This window comes from Andrographis paniculata, unplaced genomic scaffold (assembly GCF_009805555.1).
Source record: "Andrographis paniculata isolate CXL003 unplaced genomic scaffold, ASM980555v1 Contig60END, whole genome shotgun sequence".
Lineage (NCBI taxonomy): Eukaryota > Viridiplantae > Streptophyta > Magnoliopsida > Lamiales > Acanthaceae > Andrographis > Andrographis paniculata.
In genome coordinates, this window is record NW_026137596.1 from 2390006 (window position 1) to 2409782 (window position 19777).

The window sequence follows — 19777 nt, forward strand, 5'->3', positions numbered from 1 at the left end:
CTATAACCCAAGCAATGTAGAAAAAATAAAATAAAATAAAATAAATTGCTGGCTGCTTATCCATAATGCAAAATTTATTAATAAAAGTTTCCTTCTACATAACATAATGTAATGTATGTAGGTGGGGGTACCAAAAAGATCAATCCAACGAAAGCCATCCATCCATCGTTAAGCACAGAAAGATCAATACTAGTGTTTCCAATCCATAATGGAAAATATGACAAAACATTCCCTGCCTCACCTGAGGCTCTCAGTACGCACCCTACCCCGCTTATGCATCAGCAAATCTGCCACCCAAAAACAAAAAATTTATTCAATAAATTATGATAGAAACCACCTTTGCAAATATGAATAAATTTGATCAAAAAAATGCTCACCCGAGCTCGGACAGCTTCAAGTGTGCCTCTGCATAGTCAGCAAAGAAGGCATCCTCATCCTAGAGTGAGTGAATCAAAACAAAACAGGCATTCAGTCAGTATACACGAGTAAATGAACATCCATGACTGGGAGAATAGGATTATCATAAAGCCAATATGATTTGGTGATCTACACACCGCAGCATATTTTTCGACGAGTGGGCGGAAGGCAGGATCAGTAAGAAGAGCCTTGTCGGATGGCAGCTGCAGGAGCCCTTCTTTCTCGCCTGATAGCAGCTCCCTATTAACAACCACACGGTCGAATCAGAAATAGTGCAGGTACAAAATTGAATGTTCTAAGAAAACCCCCAAGTCGGATGAAAGGTGTGTGCGCTGTCTCTTACTTGAAGTAAGAGTTGTCAAAGATTAGAGGGTTTTCGGTCCAAGGTCCCTCGAATCCAGAACGTTCTTTGTGGCATCGTCCCTGGATGAAAGAGAATAATTGCATAAATATCTCATCTAAACTTAATTCAATTCAATTCAATTCATTCCCCAAATTCTAATGAATAAGAAAATACAGACCAGGGTGTGGCCACCAGAAAGTGCAACAATGTCTTGGTCAGACAGGCCCATTTGTTTAATGAAGACGTCCCTGAGGTGATCGGATCCTGCAATAAGTAGATTTGCATAATATTATGATTGTTACCACACAATATTAATCTCAAGCTAAAAACTCTGGCAAAACAAGAAAACTCTTAACTTACCCTTGGTAGCATCGGGCAATCGGCCCTCAACTGGCGGCTCCTCCTTGTCCTGAAATTACAAATAACACAAGAAACATCAATATGAGTGTGCAAGAAATTAGCATACAGTCCAAACACTAAAACAGTACAAGGGATAAAAAGCATCACTAAGTAAACATCTCAGCTGATTTCAGTCGAGACACATGTTATGAATTTCAAAGAGCATGTCCACACGTATACAGGATAAAAAAATTGCTAATGAAGATATCTGACTTGAAAAGTGGGATTTCCACTTACCGGCCTTCCAGGGTGGAAAGGAACTTCAGGCCCACCGGTGACTTCAACAGCAACCACTCCAGCCAACTAATGTAATAAAAGCACATGTTAAACAAGTTACAGGCAGTGTACTTTCAATTAAATAATACCTGATAGAAGTCAGCATAGGAAATGATGGGGAACTGCTGCTTGATGGGCTCCAGGAGCCTAATAGCAATGTCAATGCCATTGTTAGCACCATGCGCTTGCTCAGCATGGAATCTCATTGTTCCAAAAGGACCTCCAGTCTTGCTGCCCTGGTCATATGTACCAGCAGAGTGCCATCTGAAAACAGAGCAATAACATCACAATATTAGTAAAATACTAGCATCACTCTGAAGAGGATCCGAGGATGCACTGTTATATCGAATATGTACATCAGACCTATCCCACAGAAACAGACTAAGCATATGCAAGAGTTTAAACAGAAAACACTTTTTTATATGAATTTTATGCGATTCAAGGGGGCATAAATGTGATATTATATTTCCAGTGGAGGAACATCAGGAGTTACGATATCTACCATTTTTAACACTTCACAAAAATCAAACTTATTTTTATGGTAGTAATGCCATATATTCATACATTAAAAATCAGCCAAATTCGTCAGATTCAGAAACGATTCGTATCACCTTCATTTTGTAAGAAGCCAAAAACAGATTGACTATCAGATCAAACTCAAATAACTCGTACTAATAATTTAGCCACTGCCTCCAAATACCCGTATTTGTTTGTCACTTGAAACGCTATAGATATCAAAAGTAATATACAAGAGTTTTCAGTGATCGAAAACCATTTTTATATAATTTCCATAACAAGCAGTCAAACGATCCGTCTCTTATTTTAATGTTGACAAGAACAACGACTAAACCATACCAAAATCAACTCAACAAGCCTTCATCTCGTATCAAAGCAAAAAAATGGTACGAAAAGCAACAGCAAAACTCACGCAAGACGGAGCATTAGCGGAGCGCAGTTCTTCTCAGCAATGAAACCCCTGAGTTTCTTCTTGGCCTTGTCAACGGCCTTGATGTACTCCTCACTCACGGACGGATAGCTCTTCACCATTTTCAGAGCTGCGTACAATCAGATCCACTCAATCAGCGCACGGAAAACTACCGATTAGGCATATAAAAACAAAAGTAGCAGTCTACCAAGAAACCACGCTTCCAAACGAAACAAATCTAAAGCGAAATGCAACCAAAAACACCTCCGATGAAGGCTTCCAAAAAACCAATCTAATAGCAAATCCACTCACCAACGCGATCGGCGAGACGAGATCGAAAATAGAGATCACCAACCAACTGGCAGAGGAGAGTGTGGCGAGCAGAAGCACCGAGCGGAGAATGCGAAAGCTGAGTCAATACCAATGCATTATATATAAGAGAAGGATGAGAATTTTCTGGAAGAAATTCTCTGAACCGTTCGATCGATTCGATCGTGCGGCCACCACAGCGCGTGAAAAATGGTTAGAATTAGGTGAGGAATAAAGAAACAGAGTAATGGCGAGAAGGTGGAAAGCGGGAAACCATGACTGCAGACTTTTCTGTGTGCTTACACGGAATCCCCAAAATACCCTCAAATTTTTTGGATCCGAAAACGAAGCTCGCGCGAACACTTGGAGGGTAATGTAGACATTTCAATTAATACTAAGTAAGACCAAGTGTGAATGCAGTGAGCTATCCAAAGATTCCATTATTCGTGGACAATAATATTAACTAATAAAATATAAATAAGAATTCCAATAAAAAGAAAAAACATATAAATAATATTATTTTTTTCTATTTTTCATTGATATTTTTAATTTAAATAAATTTATTAAATTAATATTTTTAATAAATATAAATTAATTTAATTAATTATATAATATATAACTTCATCCACTCTTTATAATTTATTTAAAAATTATTTATTTATATTTTTTAAAAAACATATTTTTATCTATATTTAAAATTTTATTTTTTTTATAAAAATTAATTTATATTAATTATAAATAAATTTATTTATTTTTATATAAAAAAAATTTTAAAAAATAATAATATTTATATTAAATATAATTTTTTATTGCAAAACAATTTTTAATATATTTAAACAATAATATAAATTCATTTAATCTTATATAATACATATATTATTAATTATATAAAAATATATATAATAATTAAATAATTTATTATTAATTAATTAAATAAATATTACTACTATCTTAAATAAGAATCCACCCATTAAAAAAACAAAAATAAAATAAAAATGGCCGTTGCACGTCAAACCATGCGGCAAGTAGCTGCAACGTGCAGGCCGCCGGCTGGACCCAGGTCCGTTTTATAGTAAATTATATAGTTTTAATATTTTTATATTTATACCCATTTGATTGGATATAAAATTTTAGAAATAAAAGTAAAAAATAAAAAAAAAAATTATAGTAAACAGAAATAAAAACTAAAAAAAAAAAAGTACTTATACTAAGGAAAATATAAAAATAATTTTAAAAAAAAAACATAAAATTATATGATAGAAAAAATAGTAATTTATATGATATTTTTACAAGAAAAATATATATTCAATATAATATTTTTAAAATATGGAGTACTATACTATATATGAGCTGTGAAAAACATTTGTATACTTATATTGTAGAGCATTATTAGAGTTTTGAACATTTTATTAAAAATAATAAAATTTCAAATATTTGATATAATTTTTTTGAAAAAAAAATATTATTATACTTGTTTAATATTTTAATTTAAAATATTTTTTTTATGTAAACTATTATTAATCATAGTATTAAAAAATGTGAGTCAAACAAATTATTTGTGTGAACACAGTTATATTTGGTATAAGATATAATTTTCAATATTGATTGTCGGAATAGATGAATATAATATTGCATATCAATTAATTTTCAGCACTTGGTATATTGGAAATTGGAAATTTTGTTAATTATTGAAAATATATAGGTGTAATCAATAACTATTTCAATAGTCTGGATTATTATTTTGTTAAATTTCTATAAAATTGAGATTTTATTGGTTATTTGATTCGTTTATTTATTTCAAATTGACATCAATATTATTCATACACATGTTTTTTAATAAAATTGTACTATCCCCTCCGATCTAAAAAAATCATTTTTTATTTTTTTTATCTCAAAATAAGAGTGTTATTTTATAATTCAGTAATTGTATTACCTATTAACATAATAAATATTTGAAAAAAAATTATCTTTAGTCTCAATATAATTAAAATTCATCATTTGTGGTCACAATATAACCAAAATTCATCATTTTTGTCCTAATATAACCAAAATTCATCATTTTTTTGCCTCAATATAAAAATTTTATCAATTTTAATTCCAATATAACAAAAACTTATCATTTTTTGTCTCAATATAATCAAATCTTATTTTTTTTGTTCCACCGTCAACAAACCAACGGAAAATGCCGACGTGAAAAAAAATCAAATCTTATATTTATATTTAAAGAAATTGCACAATCTTGCAAGTTCATGTCAGCATTTTTCGTCGATTTGTTTACGGTGGAACAAAAAAAGATAAAGTTTGATTATATTATGACAAAAAATAATGAGTTTTAGTTATATTATGACTAAAATTGATAAAAAAATTATATTGGGACCAAGAATAACGAGTTTGGTTATATTGGGACAAAAAATGATAAATTTTGGTTATATTGGAACCAAAATTGATAAGATTTTTATATTGGAACCAAAATTGATGAATTTTTATTATATTATGACCAAAAAATTTTTTTCCCCTAAATACGTTTATCATTTACAATTTATTACATAAAATGCTATTATTTTTATATTGTATAATACCAATAGTAATATTTTCTTGTATTTTTAATTAATTTGTACTTTATATCAGTATAATATTAATATTTACATATGAAAAAACAAACAACACTCTTCTTCCAAAATAAAAAGAGTATCATTTTATCTAATAAAATAGTATCTAAACAAAAATTCAAATCAATATCTAGTTTAAAGAAGAAAAAAAATTAAAATAATAATAATAATAAATAAGATTGTGGGCTGATCTGCAAGGAAAAATAACGTCAACCAATAAATGGTTTATTATGCGGGCTGATTTGGGCTTCTATAAAGCATTCACACCAACAAACCATTTATATTCATAATACTGATTTGTTTGCTTTTCATTTAAAATTAAAATTTTAAGTTTAATATAAATAATTTTTAATATAACTTTTTAAAATATATTTTTTTTTATTAACAATTATATTATAAACTAAATGACAGTGATTTGATTTAAAAATCAAACCAAATACATCCATTAGTCAACAAATATATAGTAATATACTAAAGGTGTGTTTGTTTGGGGTTTGGATTTTGAGTTAGGATTTGAATAGTAAAATTTTCGAATTTGAATAGTTGTATGATGTGATATAAATAGTATTGATGTGATGTTTTGAATGTAAAATTGATTTTTAGTATAATATAAAAAATAAAAAATAGATGTTCAATTTGATGTTTTTGAGAGAAAAAAATGAGATAAATAGGTGGATTAAAATTCAATCCCCAAACAAAAATGAAATGTAGTTGAATATTTGATTTTTTTTAATGTTTTGTAATGAGTATTTATATATATTTTTTTTTGTACTTTTTATAAAAAAGATATTATATATTAAATTATTATTTTTATGAATTGCAAGTGAAAAATAATACAATGAGAATAGAACCTTTGTGTACATTCACTCAAAGAATTTTTATTGTTCTCTTACAAAATATTATGCTAATAATGGTTGAAATATAAAAATCAAACAAAATATTTTCAGTGCAATCTCAAACAACAGACAAGGATAAGATACATTTTTAAAATATTTAAATATATTTTAAATTAATTTTTAATAAAAAATTATATATATATAATATTCTATATTATTAAATAAAGTATTCTTTTAAAAATAATAATAAAATTTGCGTAATAACCAAATTTAAGAAAACTCCAAAGATCTGAGTCATAACATGCCTACCAAATTTATTTAGATGATTGATGATTTTGTGTTTGATGCCGCAGAATAAAAGAAAAAAAAATAAAAAAAAATAAATAAATAATTTGAAATATGATTTTAATATAAAAAATAATAAAATATATAATGAGAATGTTCTCCAATAACCGAAGACAATCAATTATCTTTAAGAAATTCAAGAATGATTTATGGATTAATTTGTATTTATATTTTCTTAAGTATTTTAAATTGATGGTAAAATTACACAAATAAAATAACATTTATAGGTACAATTAGTTTATTCTTTCTTCTTTTTTTTTTATAATTAAAATACACTATTTTTTTTTAAAAAAAAATCATATCAAAATAGTATGTAAACAAAAATTCGAATCTAACACTTCATTTTAAATCAATTCTAAACCACAACCAAACAAACCTAATACATTCTCAAATAACAAATTACACGTGTAGAATTTGAAGTGGACGTATTCAACTCGAATCTTGTATTTTTAGATCATAAATAACTAATATTGTTACGCAAATATTCGGACCAATAAAGTGATATTTCGATTATTGTAGATATATTAAAAGTACATTCTTGTCGCCAAGTTATTAAATAAAGAAATCTGTTAAAATGTATACACGTGAAAACGAAAAGCTAACTGAACAATTTAACGTCATGCTTACAGGTTATACGTTGAATATCGAAAGGTTATTTTGTATTTAATATCAGATTCAGAATAACAAATTAAAAAAATAGACATAATAAAACTAAATACAATAAAAATTATTTTTGTTTCACATAAATACTTGTCGATGTTATATAATTTAATTAAATTTACATTTTTTTACTAATCATATTTTGTTTACCTTTACAGGTAGTCAAATTTCCTTTTACATTGTAATAGTATCATATATTTTACACATTATTTTTTTAGATTAATAGCATCATAAATATCACATCTGATCATAGTAATTAGTAATTATCCATAAAATATTAACAATATAAATGAAGGTTGCCAAAATATTCTACAAAAATCTTATATTATTAAAATAAGATACTTAAATAGCTTCAAGAGAACTAATATATAATGACCACATTCATGTTAAAAAATTTCAATTACTGATAAAAAAGCTTTCAAGATCTGCTTGGTGAAGGTACAATTTTTGTTTTGTTTTTTGTTTTTTTTTTTTTTTTAATTTTTTTAAATCAAATTAAACATATATTCATTTACTCTATTTATTTATTTATTTATTTTTTTTTTAACACTAAAAATCTACTCTCAAGCAACATTCAATTTGTTTATTCATGTTTTAAAATTGATTGACTTTGATGTTCTTTAATTTGGAATTGAATGATCATTGGGTAGTAATAGTTTGAATATATATATATATGTGTATATTTACAACATAATTTTTACAAAAAAATAAAATACAAATTTCTATTTAAATTTTTTTAAAAAAACTAAAAATAATGTTAGGATGTGACATTGTTTTTTTTAGTAGAAAATAAAAAACTGATAGTAAGAAATTTAAGATGTATATATATATATACTATAAATTTTCTTTTTTTGTTTTGATGCCATTGCAATTATAGAATGTATAATCGTACGGCACACCATATAGACGCTATAAGAGGAAGCAACCGACGTTAGTACCTTAAATTATACGTAATTTTCTTAATTAATTAATTCCAAAAAATCAAATTGATTACTACACGCATAGGACTTCGTACTCCCGGGACCTTATCTAGTAGCTGAACATCGTTGAATCGGAGGAAATGGATACTCCGGCCCGATTCGATGATCCGGCCCGGAAACGGACCCTTGTTTTTTAGGACCCCTTGCCCAAAATTTGCCCCTTCACTTTTTCTCACTCTAAGCCTCTCTCTCTCTCTCTCTCTCTCTCTCTCTGAAATCGTCAGTCTTTGTGGCTCTCTTTCTATCTCCCTCTCTCTCCTCTGTATCTACACATCGATTATATATCTCTATATCGCACTTCGTTTCGGATCCTTTTCGACCTGATCCAATTATCTGCTGTAAGTTTAATCCCATTCTCGGATTAGATCCCCAATTTTTTTTGGGAGAAGTAGTGAGAATTGATTAATTTTTTATTGATCATCTGGATGAGTTTAATCGGTTCGTTGTTCGGCTCGAGTTGAATTTACGCTATTAAGTGCTTTTTGGGGCATGCTATTGATATCGATTGTTCTTTGTGGAGCTTAATCTGGATTGTTGTTTTCATCTGGAATTTAGGTTAATTCGGTCGGTTTAGTAATTAGTTGAATTGGTCTAGATTTACTGGTCGATGTGGAATTTTGATTACGAAGGCTGTGTTGGGTTATGTGGATAAAGGTTTTTGAGGCTTTGATTTGGATTGTACAGGTGAAGGCGACTTTTATCCCCGCGGTGGTAATTGCCCAGTTTCCGATTTGATTTTTATTTATTTTGGTCCATTTTTTACAATTTTCCTTTTCCCCGAAAAATGATTAATCTTGGCGGTGTTGATTGATTATTCATTGCATGCCGTGCTAGCTTTCAATTAATTTGGGCAATATTTAGTATTTTAGTTTGCTGAAAGCTGTTTGCATCCTTGAAATTCTTAGGTAACCATGAGTGATGAAGGAGATAAAACCTGCCCCCTCTGTGCCGAGGAGATGGATTTGACTGATCAGCAGTTGAAGCCTTGCAAGTGCGGTTATGAGGTATTGATTCCTTTTTCAATATTACCATTGTTTCATCACCACTGAGTCGCTAACCTTCGGAATAGGAGACTAGGAGTTGAATTATATGTTGATGATTAGTTTAGTTGAGTTATATGTTGATGGTTAGTTTAATAAGAATGTGGGTGGCAAGTATTTGGCTCCTCAGCGTGCAAGTCTTTCCGTTGATTTTGTTGACTGAATTGGGGTACCCACCTATTGATGTAAATCTCCATCAATGATTGGCTATATGAAACAGCAAAGAGTACTTTTGTTGCTGGTCTCTTTTCCTTTTTTTCAGCTTCAGAGTTTTTTTTTTTTTTGCGTGTGTGTGCGCGCACTTGTGTGTGTAAATTTTCCTTTTTCCTCGTCTGGCTCCTATATTCCATGCTTATAATGTGAAAGATACAATCAGATCGAGTTGCAGATACCATTAAAACTTATATGGTATTACTTCTGGTATGGATTTTGTTGGAAGCATATTTGATTATTTGAAGAGAAAATTCTAGATTTCAGTGACCAAGAGATTGATTGCCATATCATAGTAGTAAAAAGCTGGGGTAGTAGTTCTCAGAATCGTATTACTTAAGCTTCTTTTGTCAAATTTTTTAAGCAAGATGTTAATTGTTAACAGAATTATTGACGAACACAATTGCAATATTATTTTAGTCACTTATTGACTTTAATGAAACCATAACCACAACTGATAACTGCGGGGTGCATGGTTATAAGTGGTTGCTTTTTTTTTTTTTGAGGGATTAATTTTCTTGGTACTTAAGTGTGATTCATGTCCTATTGTAGCATGTCCTTTTGTGTTGCTTTCTACATTTGTGTTCAGAATTTCTACTGTTGTGGAAATGTAAAAGTTTGCTGTTCATGTAGATCTGTGTTTGGTGTTGGCATCACATAATGGATATGGCTGAGAAAGATGAGACAGAAGGGCGCTGTCCAGCATGTCGTACTCCTTATAACAAAGAGAAGATTGTTGGAACAGCTGCAAGTTGCGGAAGGTAATTTGATTTTAGTGTTGATTGTTTTGGATGGATGCTACTAATATGCTGCTACTTGGCAAGTATCTTATGATATCGGATTTTTGAAACAGGCTGGTTTCAGAGTCGAATGTGGAGAAGAAGAAATCGCATAAGGTTAAGAGCAAAACCTCAGAAGGAAGGAAACAACTAGCTAGTGTGCGAGTTATCCAGAAGAATCTAGTATATGTTGTAGGCTTGCCACTTACTTCTGCAGATGAGGATGTAAGTGCCTCTCTGTTTGTTTGGCTTACCCTTACCCTTATCCATTTTATTTTATTTTTTTGTTTTTGTTACCATTGATTTTGGTTTGCAGCTTCTTCAGCGCAAAGAGTATTTTGGTCAGTATGGAAAAGTGCTTAAGGTTTCGATATCTCGGACATCCACTGGTGCCATACAACATTCTGCAAATAGTACATGCAGTGTGTAAGTTCCAAATTCCTGAATTCATATGTTGCATTGTGAGAAAATTGTAAATCTTGTTTGATAGATTAGGTCCTTCCCTGCAGTTTTGAAATAGAGCTTACAGTTTTAATGCAGAAAATGAAAAAATGAAATATAATGCAGGACTAAGTTTTGATACTCAAAATTTCAGGACAGAGGTTCTGTTCACGCCTGAGCTTCTTATTGCATACCTTATATTCTTGTTGCCATGATTATGTGATTTTCTTACATGATTTATTCCAGTTTCGGTGATTAGTTTATTTAGTTGTCTTTGTGATTTTTTTAATATATTTTGGTTTAGACATTTCCAAAATTCTCCTATAGGTCCAGCATTTGATTATATACCTTGTATTTGAACATCTCTAATCGTCTCTGTCTCTGTCTTGCTCTCTGTTAAATATTTTTGTTTATACAGATATATAACATATTCAAGGGAAGACGAAGCTGTTCGATGTATCCAGTCAGTGCATGGGTTTGTTTTAGAAGGGAGATCTTTGAGGTGAGTTTCAGATGCATTCTTTGACTGTAATGCTGGTTTGATTTTTTGCATATTGGATAACTTTTGAGAGCCTTGTTGCAGGGCATGCTTTGGGACTACTAAATACTGTCATGCATGGTTGAGAAACATGGTAAGTTAGTTGCAGTTTCTTCATCAAATTAGAGCGACAATTAATCATGTCCACAGTATGTACTGCACACCTACATATTTGCTTATGAAGGAGCTACTTTTTTTGGTTCAGCCATGCAGCAATCCTGACTGTCTATATTTGCATGAGATTGGCTCACAAGAAGACAGTTTTACTAAAGATGAAATAATATCTGCTTATTCAAGGTAGCTATTATCAAGATCCACTTGGATATATGCATCACTGTTCATTCCTTACCATTTAAACTCATTGTTTCCTGAATGTCTTTTTTTCAATCTACTGATATAAATGTTATTTGTTACCTTTCAAGTCAATTTACTTATCAAGTTTCCAATCCAATTCAATAATTATTGTGAAGCTGCAGAGTTCAGCGGATTACTGGTTCCTCAAATAGTACACAGAGGCGGTCAGGAAATGTGTTGCCACCCCCGGCAGATGAATACTGCAATAATGCTGTTTCCTCAGGGAGGCCTATTCCTAAACCTAATGTAAATACAAATGTAAGGTTTTCTTGTTTCTGAGTCAACTGTCTTATTTATGTCATGGTTCATACTTAGATTTTGATTTTAGAACCCTGCTTTAAGGTTTTTTCTTGATGTTACGTTTCTCTGATGAAAGCAATTGCGATCTTATTGTTGTACCACCGGATTATTTGATCATAGGCAGTCTTGTACATGGTGTTTGTTATTTCCTTTTATCTATTTTTACACGGTGGTTACTGTTTTAGTTTCCTGCCTCTTTAATCTCCTACAAACTTTTTTCCTGATCAGCAGAATCCCGCAGTCAATGCTAGAGTTTCGCCGCCAAATAGTAGCTCTGGTAGATCTGCTGCGCTTCCTGCTGGAGCCTCATGGTATGCCATCTTTTGGATTTAAAATTACTGCAAATTTATTGTTGCTTTTTCCTGACTGTTGTTACAATCAGGGGAACTCGTGCTTCCAATAATCAATCATCGCTTGGAAGTGTACAACAATATTCCAACGGGCCACATAAACAGAAATTAGATTTGTCCAGTGGACAGGTGTCATGCTCTACCGTGGCTGAAAGTCCAATGCAAAGTTCTTCATTGTCCAACGATACTGGAAAGACAATGTTTCCAAATGAGGAAAGCCCCATCTCTCTTGTTAAAAGAAAATTTGAAATTTCACAGCCACCAGATGAGTTACCTATAGACAAGAAGCTTGCTGAGGTGGAAAGTTCTGCCACCGTTCATTCTTCTGATCTGTCCATTAGTACACCACTGCATTCCTCTGCTTCCACCAACGTGCCACCTAATGGTGAAAGTATTGTTGAGTCTTCTGTAACATCTAGTGGATGTGCTACTGACAATGATTCTATTGATGCACCAGCTAGAAATGTGGAGAAAATATGCTCTGACATTTTATCAATGGGTATATCTGAACAAAAGATTATAGAGAACAGTGATACTAAGCATGTTGGGGAACCAGTGTCTTCTGGAATGGCTCCGCATACAGGTGAGGAGATTAGGCTGACTTATGCACAGTCTGATGGTAGATTAGAAATGCCGACTCAAGAAACCCAAAAAGATCTGCATGAAACAGAAAATGATATTTGGGCTTTTGATAAACAACGGCTCAAGGATCCAGAGATTGCCTCTTTTATAAAGCCAAATTTTTCTCATACCTCTCCTATGTCAAAGTATCCTCATACCTCTTTGTCGCAGTTTAGTAGTGTTGGCAGTTCAGTCGGCACTAGTCTGGACAGACAGGTTGTTGATAGAAATAATAATTTGATAGTTTCAGCTTCTACTTTTCCAAGTGGACATACTACACCATTAGTCAATGGTCCCGAGGTTAAAGACATTGACCATTCGAAGTTGTCTAAGGAGAGGCTATCCCTAAGGAGATATGAAGGAGAGCCAGCCAGTGGTGCTTTTGACATTGGTGAGAGCAGCATAATATCAAATATTTTGTCTTTAGACTTTGATCCATGGGATGAGACAGTAAATTCACCTCAGAACCTGGCTACATTGATTGGTAAACCCGAAAAGCTCTATGGTGGTTTTGGAGCATCGGGTTCACTGAAAATTCAAAATAGCAATCAATCAAGATTTTCATTTGCTAGAGAAGAGGAGCCCAAAAACCAAATCCCTGATCATGGACAATCTATGGATTACTTTGAAAGGGGCTTGATACAGCACTCTTTGGGCAATGATCTCTCCAGCGAAAATGGCTTACAACTTGAGAAGTTTGTCAATCGCAATGGTTTTCCTTTTATAAATGCACCGGATTCAGGTCTTTATCCAGGAAGTCATTCTGACGGCTCCTCTAATCGGTTTTCTGGTAAGTTATTAAGGATTCACATCTTCTATTACTTGTCACTTGATTTATTAGATATTTTATAACTGATTTTGCTGTGTTTTCCCTGTGAATTGGGAGTTTGATAGTGCGTATTTACATGCTTGCTGTATTCCTAAATTTGGTCAGGAGCTAATTCTCCTTAGAAGTACCTTTGTAGTGTAGTCTTAATCATATTGGGAGTTTGTAGATCAATGATGAAAGCTATTGCCAAATTATTAGACTTGATTACAATTGACTTCTTTTCTTGTTACACATCTTTTGCATACATGCGCATGTACTTCCAGTGACGATTAAGCTTAGTAAATTAGAGAAGAATTGGGGCAGAGTTGCTTCTTTTGGGAATTTGGATTTCACGTTTGCATTCAAAAGCTCTTTTCAGCCGTTTAGATAATTAACATCAGGTTTTGGTTATGCAATGATGAGCATGGATTCTAACCATTCTCTCTTCTGTTAAATGATTGCAGATGCAATCTCATCAATGTGAAGTTACTATTATTTTTTCTTTTTAGTTTAATATATTAATGATCATATCCTTTAATTCTTTTAGCAGTTTCGAGATCCCATATATCTGCTCCTCCAGGATTTTCAGCCCCTAGTAGGCCACCCCCTCCAGGGTTTGCTTCTCATGATAGGATAGACCAAAATTTGGGGACAGCTTCTGGTTAGTTTGAGCATCTTTTTCTGCTGGGGAGATTTGGTTTATGTTTTAAACTATTCTCACTTTTCATAAGAGTTTTATTTCATATTTTGCAGGAAATCACATGCTTGATGTTTCATCTTTGTTGAGCAATCATTACCAGGCACCGTCACTAGCTGGCAACAATACCATTACTAACGGGGATATTGAGTTTATGGATCCTGCTATATTAGCTGTTGGCAAAGGGATGCTTCCTGGTAGCTTCAACAGCCCAAGTGTTGATGTACATTCAAGCCTTTCTTCTCAATTAAATACATACGAAGAAGCAAGATTCCGATCTTTTTTGAGATCACTTCCTCCCCATCAAAGTCAAAGATTTCCTGATGTGGGCGATGGTTATTCATCACTTGGTGATGCTTATGGAATTCACTCTAGATTTTTGGAGCAAAAGATGATGAATAATGCTTCTCCGATTTCTCAGTTCACCTTTACTCAGTCCAGGAATGGACTAACTTCTCATGGGCAATTGGATGGATGGGGAGAGATCCAGGGTGGAAATCACATTGGTATGGCAGAACTACTCAGAACTGAAAGATTGGGATTAAACAAGTTTTATGGTGGCTACGAAGATTCAAAGATCCGTACTCCCAGTTCAGGCAACCTGTACAATGGGACTTATGGGATTTAACTTGAAGAGTCCCTTTGGAATGGCTGGTTTGTGATGTAAGTGGTGAATGGGGTTGATTATGACAAATCGCCATTATATTATATCTATGATTTGTACCATAAAAAATTTCTATCACAGGCTGTTGTATGGACTTTAGAGAATGGCATGGGGAAGTGATCACAAAAACAAAATACTCTGATTTGTTGACGAGGTGGGAGTGAGCCATGATTAGTCTTGACAGGTCTACTTGCTGGTTGGTGAAGGACCAAACCTTCTCGAACTGTTTGTCCAGAAACCAACAGGTAGGTTTTGATTCTTCTCTGCATCTTTGTCGCACACCATTCTTTTACTTATCTTCGGCATTGTTTTTAGGTAAAAGGATCTTTAGAGAGAACCGTAGCTGGAAAGTTAAATATGCACATTTGAGTGGGATGGGGGTCTGTCTAGCTAATGGAGGACGGAAGAACAAACCGAAGGTATCAGATAAGACATTGCAGTTTTCCAATACAACTTGATGTGCTGCAGCACTGTTTCGTGTTCCATAATCTTCAAAAATTTCCATTCTCTTTGCATACACACACATACACATATATATGATGATGATGATGTAGTAGGATGGATATTTTGGAGAATTGTGTATTGGAAGCATTTTGGTTTATCTGTTCAACAGCCATTCATTGATGCCGTGCTGTTGTGTGTGAGTGTCGTTTTTATTCTGTCTGTTTATCAACTAGGTTACAGATCTGATAATGGTCCAGACTTGCAACTTACCTGCATGCATCAAAGTGGTAGGATTAGGGTGAATGGGAACATTTTCTGTGGTATATTGAATGTTGTCTCCATAATCTCGAATTTACTGGAATATTTTACCAGGTGATAATTTTGAGTGAATTTTACACAAGTATCGTTTCAATCAAGATTCGATATGGTTAATACATTATAAACTTTGTAGTTTATATATATATAAAATATACATGATTGTTAGGATGTTACATCTGTAAGATGTATTTTCTGTTTATGGCTCACTAGACTTGTAGGAGTATATATGTATATATGTGTGTGTGTGTTTATATGGAAGAAGAAGATTTATTAATCAAGTAATCTTTATGTATTAATCATTGAATGTTATACCAATGACTACTCTTGTCATATTAGATTTGATTCATAGAAGTGACATATTATATGGATAAATATTTTTCTTGAACTATTCCAAAATTAGCTATTTGAACATGATTTACGTAATACAATTGTTAGGGGGAGAGTTAGGGCGCTCATAGGTAGTTATTTCTCAACCACAGAATTATTATCTTTTGCTGTCGGTTTGATGCTCATAATTTTAGGCTCCTCCTTGATTCAATGTATTTATTCTACTATTTTTGTCTGTTTTATTCAAAATTATTTATTTTTTTATTATAATAAAAGTAATGTTATAAAAATACTTCTAACTAGAAAAGAGATTTTTCTTTTCTTTTTGTACTCATTTTATATATTTTATTATCTACACAGCAAAAAAAAAAAAAAAAAAAAAAAAAAAAAAAAAACAAATATATACTTTCAGTCCAGATAAAGAGTATTAATCAATTTTGGTGTGTATTATGTGGATTCTTACCATCAAATATTATTTTATATTATAATATTTTTTTGATCATATTGTTGTTGTTTTTTTTTTTTTTTTTTTTTTTTTTTTTTTTTTTATCTGAAACAATTTTATAAAATAGATTAAAAATGATATTAAAAAAGTAGATATAGATATTAAAAGGTTGCATGAATTTTAAAATATCTCAAATTAAAGATGGAGGCAGTAATACTACATCACAGGCCAACTTAGGAACCTCAAATGGCGTAGGATTCTATGTTTGAGCCATCAATTCCTGGTACTATTTATCATGTTATGAAACCTTTCTTTCCATTTTCCCAAATCAGTACCAACAAAAATTACACCATGAGGCTACAATCTTGGTCAACAGATCAACAAACAAAATAATAATAATAATAATAATAATAATAATAATAATAATAATAATAATAATAAACAAAGGTGAATCATCAAGGCAAGAATTGCCTGATCTGGGATGGGCTTTTGCAAGAAGAGAAACAGAAACTAACAGGTGTCGAATATGGCGACGCCGTCGAGTCGGAGTAAGCCTGCGACGAGAATCCTGATGATGCTGCATTTGCTCGCGGCGGTGTCTGGTGAATTTCCTGTGAAGCTGCTACTTAGAATCTCTCTTACAATACAATTTCAGTACATAAAAGGTGTCAAAACCAATCCATGTTTATTTACCTTAAACGCTGTCGAATCTTGAGCATCATAAGGATTACAGCTGCCGGAAGCTGTTGGCATCCCCAAATTCAAATCAACACCCCTCAATCCATCTGCTTTAATTGAACAACTTACTTATCGAAATTGTTAAGAAAAATTTGAAGCATATTCGCAGCTAGTATTGTTTGTTGTCAACCTTCTATGTGTGGCTGTGATTCCATCTTGTCGCCATTGAAAGTGCCGGATTCAAAATTTGTGACTGCATCTCTCCCATTGCACTTGATGGCCGCCTTGTCGTAGGCTCTGTTGGCGTACAAAAACGAGGTTGCAGTTGGTAGCAATACATGATAGTTTAAATTAAAAGGAAATTCGAGTTTGAGATTAGTCGAGACCTTGCAGCCTCTACTTCAGTATCGAATAGCCCAAGATATATGTACCTACATTTAGAAGAAAATACAAATGCATCAAAACAAAGCTAATGCATTCACATACCGGAAAAATGCCTACCAATATATGATATAAAGACAAACAACACAGAATGCCCAACTCTAATACCATTGTAAATGACCATAAGCTTAAACTAGTTACATATTATATAATCTACACACGAAATATATATTATATACATGATATAGTACCACATAGCACATACAAGAAATATATTCACATCTACAAATTGACTTACTTCTTGCCAAGAAATTGTCCCATTCGGGCCTCCCATCGGCCACATTTGTGTAGTGTCACTCCTCTATACTTGGAACTTCCTCTCGAGAATCCCGTGCTTTGTCTCCGGAGTATATGCACAAATTCCTCCTTCGACATATTCCTCATCTGCATTCATTCCATCATTTCATTGAATATGTTTACGCCATGCTTTCATACACCATGTTATGTTAAGATCAACCAATTTCTCACACCAAAGAACACTCCTTCGTTCCATATTATTCACAAAATTATTGAACCCTCTAATTAGCACAATAAATAGTGCTCACTTTGATATTCTTTTCAAGTTTTTTTATAGTAAAATTCTCACATTTACAGTGACTCAACAAAGACAACACTTGTGATTGTGTTCGACTGTTTTATTATCATAGGGAAAAGGAATTTAATTTATGCATAAAATTTTAATTTCTGACCTGTTTAATGTCGTCGTCGTAGTCACATAGATCAAAATTAATATCAGCATTGATGCCTCTGAATTTAATTGCTGCTCTGTCATATGCTCTGATCAAAACAATAATAATTTATGATCAAGAACAGAGTTCTATTTTGCAATAATAGCTTAAAAACCTTGACGAAATTAAATACCTAGCGGCAGCAAGAGCAGTGTCGAATCCTCCTGAAAAAATTCAAATATAGTAATGAAAAAAAAGGAAGATAATTAAATAATTACAGAATTAAAATGGAATTCATACCCAAATAAACTTGTTTCCCACAGTCCCTGAAAATAGAAATATAAGGAAAAAAAATAAATAAAAAACCAAGGGAGATATTTGCAATAATAGTAATAATGAAAGGAAAATTGAAAATATTACCAAATATGGGATTCCCATCTGCCTGTACGTCTATAAAAAGTTACTCCTCTGTACTGGGAGCTTCTAGAGCGTGGGCCCCGCCGGCTCTTCTTATTCGCTTGACCGCGTTGTACCTGGTGCTGCTCTTGTTGTACCACCCGGTTCACCGCTCCACCGGTCTGTCTCCCCAAATCCAACCGGCCGAGTCGCGTCATCGGAAATAGCTGCCGGGTCACCGGCGACGCCGAGCGCGTGTCGTTGCTGGAGCTTGTCTCTCCATCGCCGCCATTCACGGCGGAGGAGAGAGACGTCGCCGGCGATCGGAATTCTGAAGGTTCCGCGGTGAAATTCGCCTTCGCGATGTGATCGGCGCTGAGATTGAGATCAAACATCTCTTTTGAGGTCGAGGTTGAGGTTGAGGATGAGGATGGAAGGCAGCAGCAGAGGCAGGGTAAAGGGAGGGGGGGTAATGGTGGTAGGGTGGGGTAGGGGGGTAGGGGGTTGGGGTGGGTAGTTGCACTTGTGTTAATGGAGGAGGGGTGATGCCCAGGCCAAAGGATCCTTATATATACATACATATATATCTATATATATATATGTAATTTAAAATATGGGTAATTTTGATTAATAAGATTAAGTCTGATTCCTAATTTTTGCCACTAATGATTATAAAGAATTAAAACTATATAAATAATCACCTCTAAGGAATTAAAAATGTGATTGAAAAAATGAATATATTGACATAATATGAGTACAGATATAATAATAATAGTGTCACGATGCATACTAAATCTTATTATATTTGTTTGTAGCTTGTGGTATTATGAAATGAAATGTTCGAATTATAATAAATGTTAAATATAATTTATATCGCAAATAAATTTTTTTATGGGAAAATTATTTTAATTTGGAATAATAATACAAAATAAATTTATTTTTTTTTAAAAAAAAAATTTTAAAAATATAAATTAAATAACACTCTTCAAAATATGTGTGTTTTTTTTTTTAAAAAAAATTTATAGTAAATATTTTTAATACTTCTTAATATTATTTATTTACAATTATATCACCGCTACTTGCATATTCAAATATATTAAAAAATTATTTTCACTTTATTCACTGGCTTATATATTTTTAAAATATTATTACTTTATAT

General features: G+C 32.4%; 3 protein-coding genes across 12 annotated transcripts; 1 reads left to right on the forward strand and 2 right to left on the reverse strand.

Moving 5' to 3' along the window:
• Positions 1–56: 56 nt before the first annotated feature.
• Positions 57–2828, reverse strand: LOC127259800 (L-ascorbate peroxidase, cytosolic). The gene is made up of 10 exons (XM_051287409.1): positions 2673–2828; positions 2364–2490; positions 1525–1699; positions 1397–1462; positions 1121–1169; positions 939–1024; positions 761–840; positions 555–657; positions 378–436; positions 57–287 (listed from the first exon to the last, which is right to left on the reverse strand). The coding sequence occupies exons 2-10, from the start codon at positions 2480–2482 to the stop codon at positions 272–274; spliced, it is 753 nt and encodes a 250-aa protein (XP_051143366.1). The 5' UTR covers positions 2483–2490; positions 2673–2828; the 3' UTR covers positions 57–271.
• A 5450-nt stretch (positions 2829–8278) lies between these two features.
• Positions 8279–15525, forward strand: LOC127259791 (uncharacterized). Of its 7 annotated transcripts, none has more exons than XM_051287385.1 (16): positions 8279–8437; positions 8784–8820; positions 9003–9103; positions 9983–10110; positions 10203–10353; positions 10445–10554; positions 10988–11071; positions 11153–11201; positions 11313–11404; positions 11578–11719; positions 11990–12072; positions 12144–13522; positions 14088–14201; positions 14294–14900; positions 14983–15146; positions 15217–15525. In XM_051287385.1, exons 3-14 carry the CDS (start codon positions 9011–9013, stop codon positions 14863–14865), a joined length of 2997 nt encoding a protein of 998 aa, XP_051143342.1. In that variant the 5' UTR covers positions 8279–8437; positions 8784–8820; positions 9003–9010; the 3' UTR covers positions 14866–14900; positions 14983–15146; positions 15217–15525. The 7 variants fall into 7 exon arrangements, with proteins under 7 accessions (XP_051143342.1, XP_051143344.1, XP_051143341.1 ...); XM_051287387.1 differs by having other exon boundaries at positions 8784–8810; positions 9005–9103; XM_051287384.1 differs by lacking the exon at positions 8784–8820 and having other exon boundaries at positions 9005–9103.
• Positions 15493–19114, reverse strand: LOC127259797 (floral homeotic protein APETALA 2-like). 4 transcript variants are annotated; one of them, XM_051287406.1, is made up of 10 exons: positions 18643–19114; positions 18523–18548; positions 18416–18446; positions 18244–18331; positions 17793–17938; positions 17500–17544; positions 17304–17410; positions 17129–17220; positions 16951–17034; positions 15493–15615 (listed from the first exon to the last, which is right to left on the reverse strand). In XM_051287406.1, exons 1-10 carry the CDS (start codon positions 19011–19013, stop codon positions 15580–15582), a joined length of 1026 nt encoding a protein of 341 aa, XP_051143363.1. In that variant the 5' UTR covers positions 19014–19114; the 3' UTR covers positions 15493–15579. The 4 variants fall into 4 exon arrangements, with proteins under 4 accessions (XP_051143363.1, XP_051143361.1, XP_051143360.1 ...); XM_051287404.1 differs by having other exon boundaries at positions 16951–17046; XM_051287403.1 differs by lacking the exon at positions 15493–15615 and having other exon boundaries at positions 16599–17034.
• Positions 19115–19777: the final 663 nt, after the last annotated feature.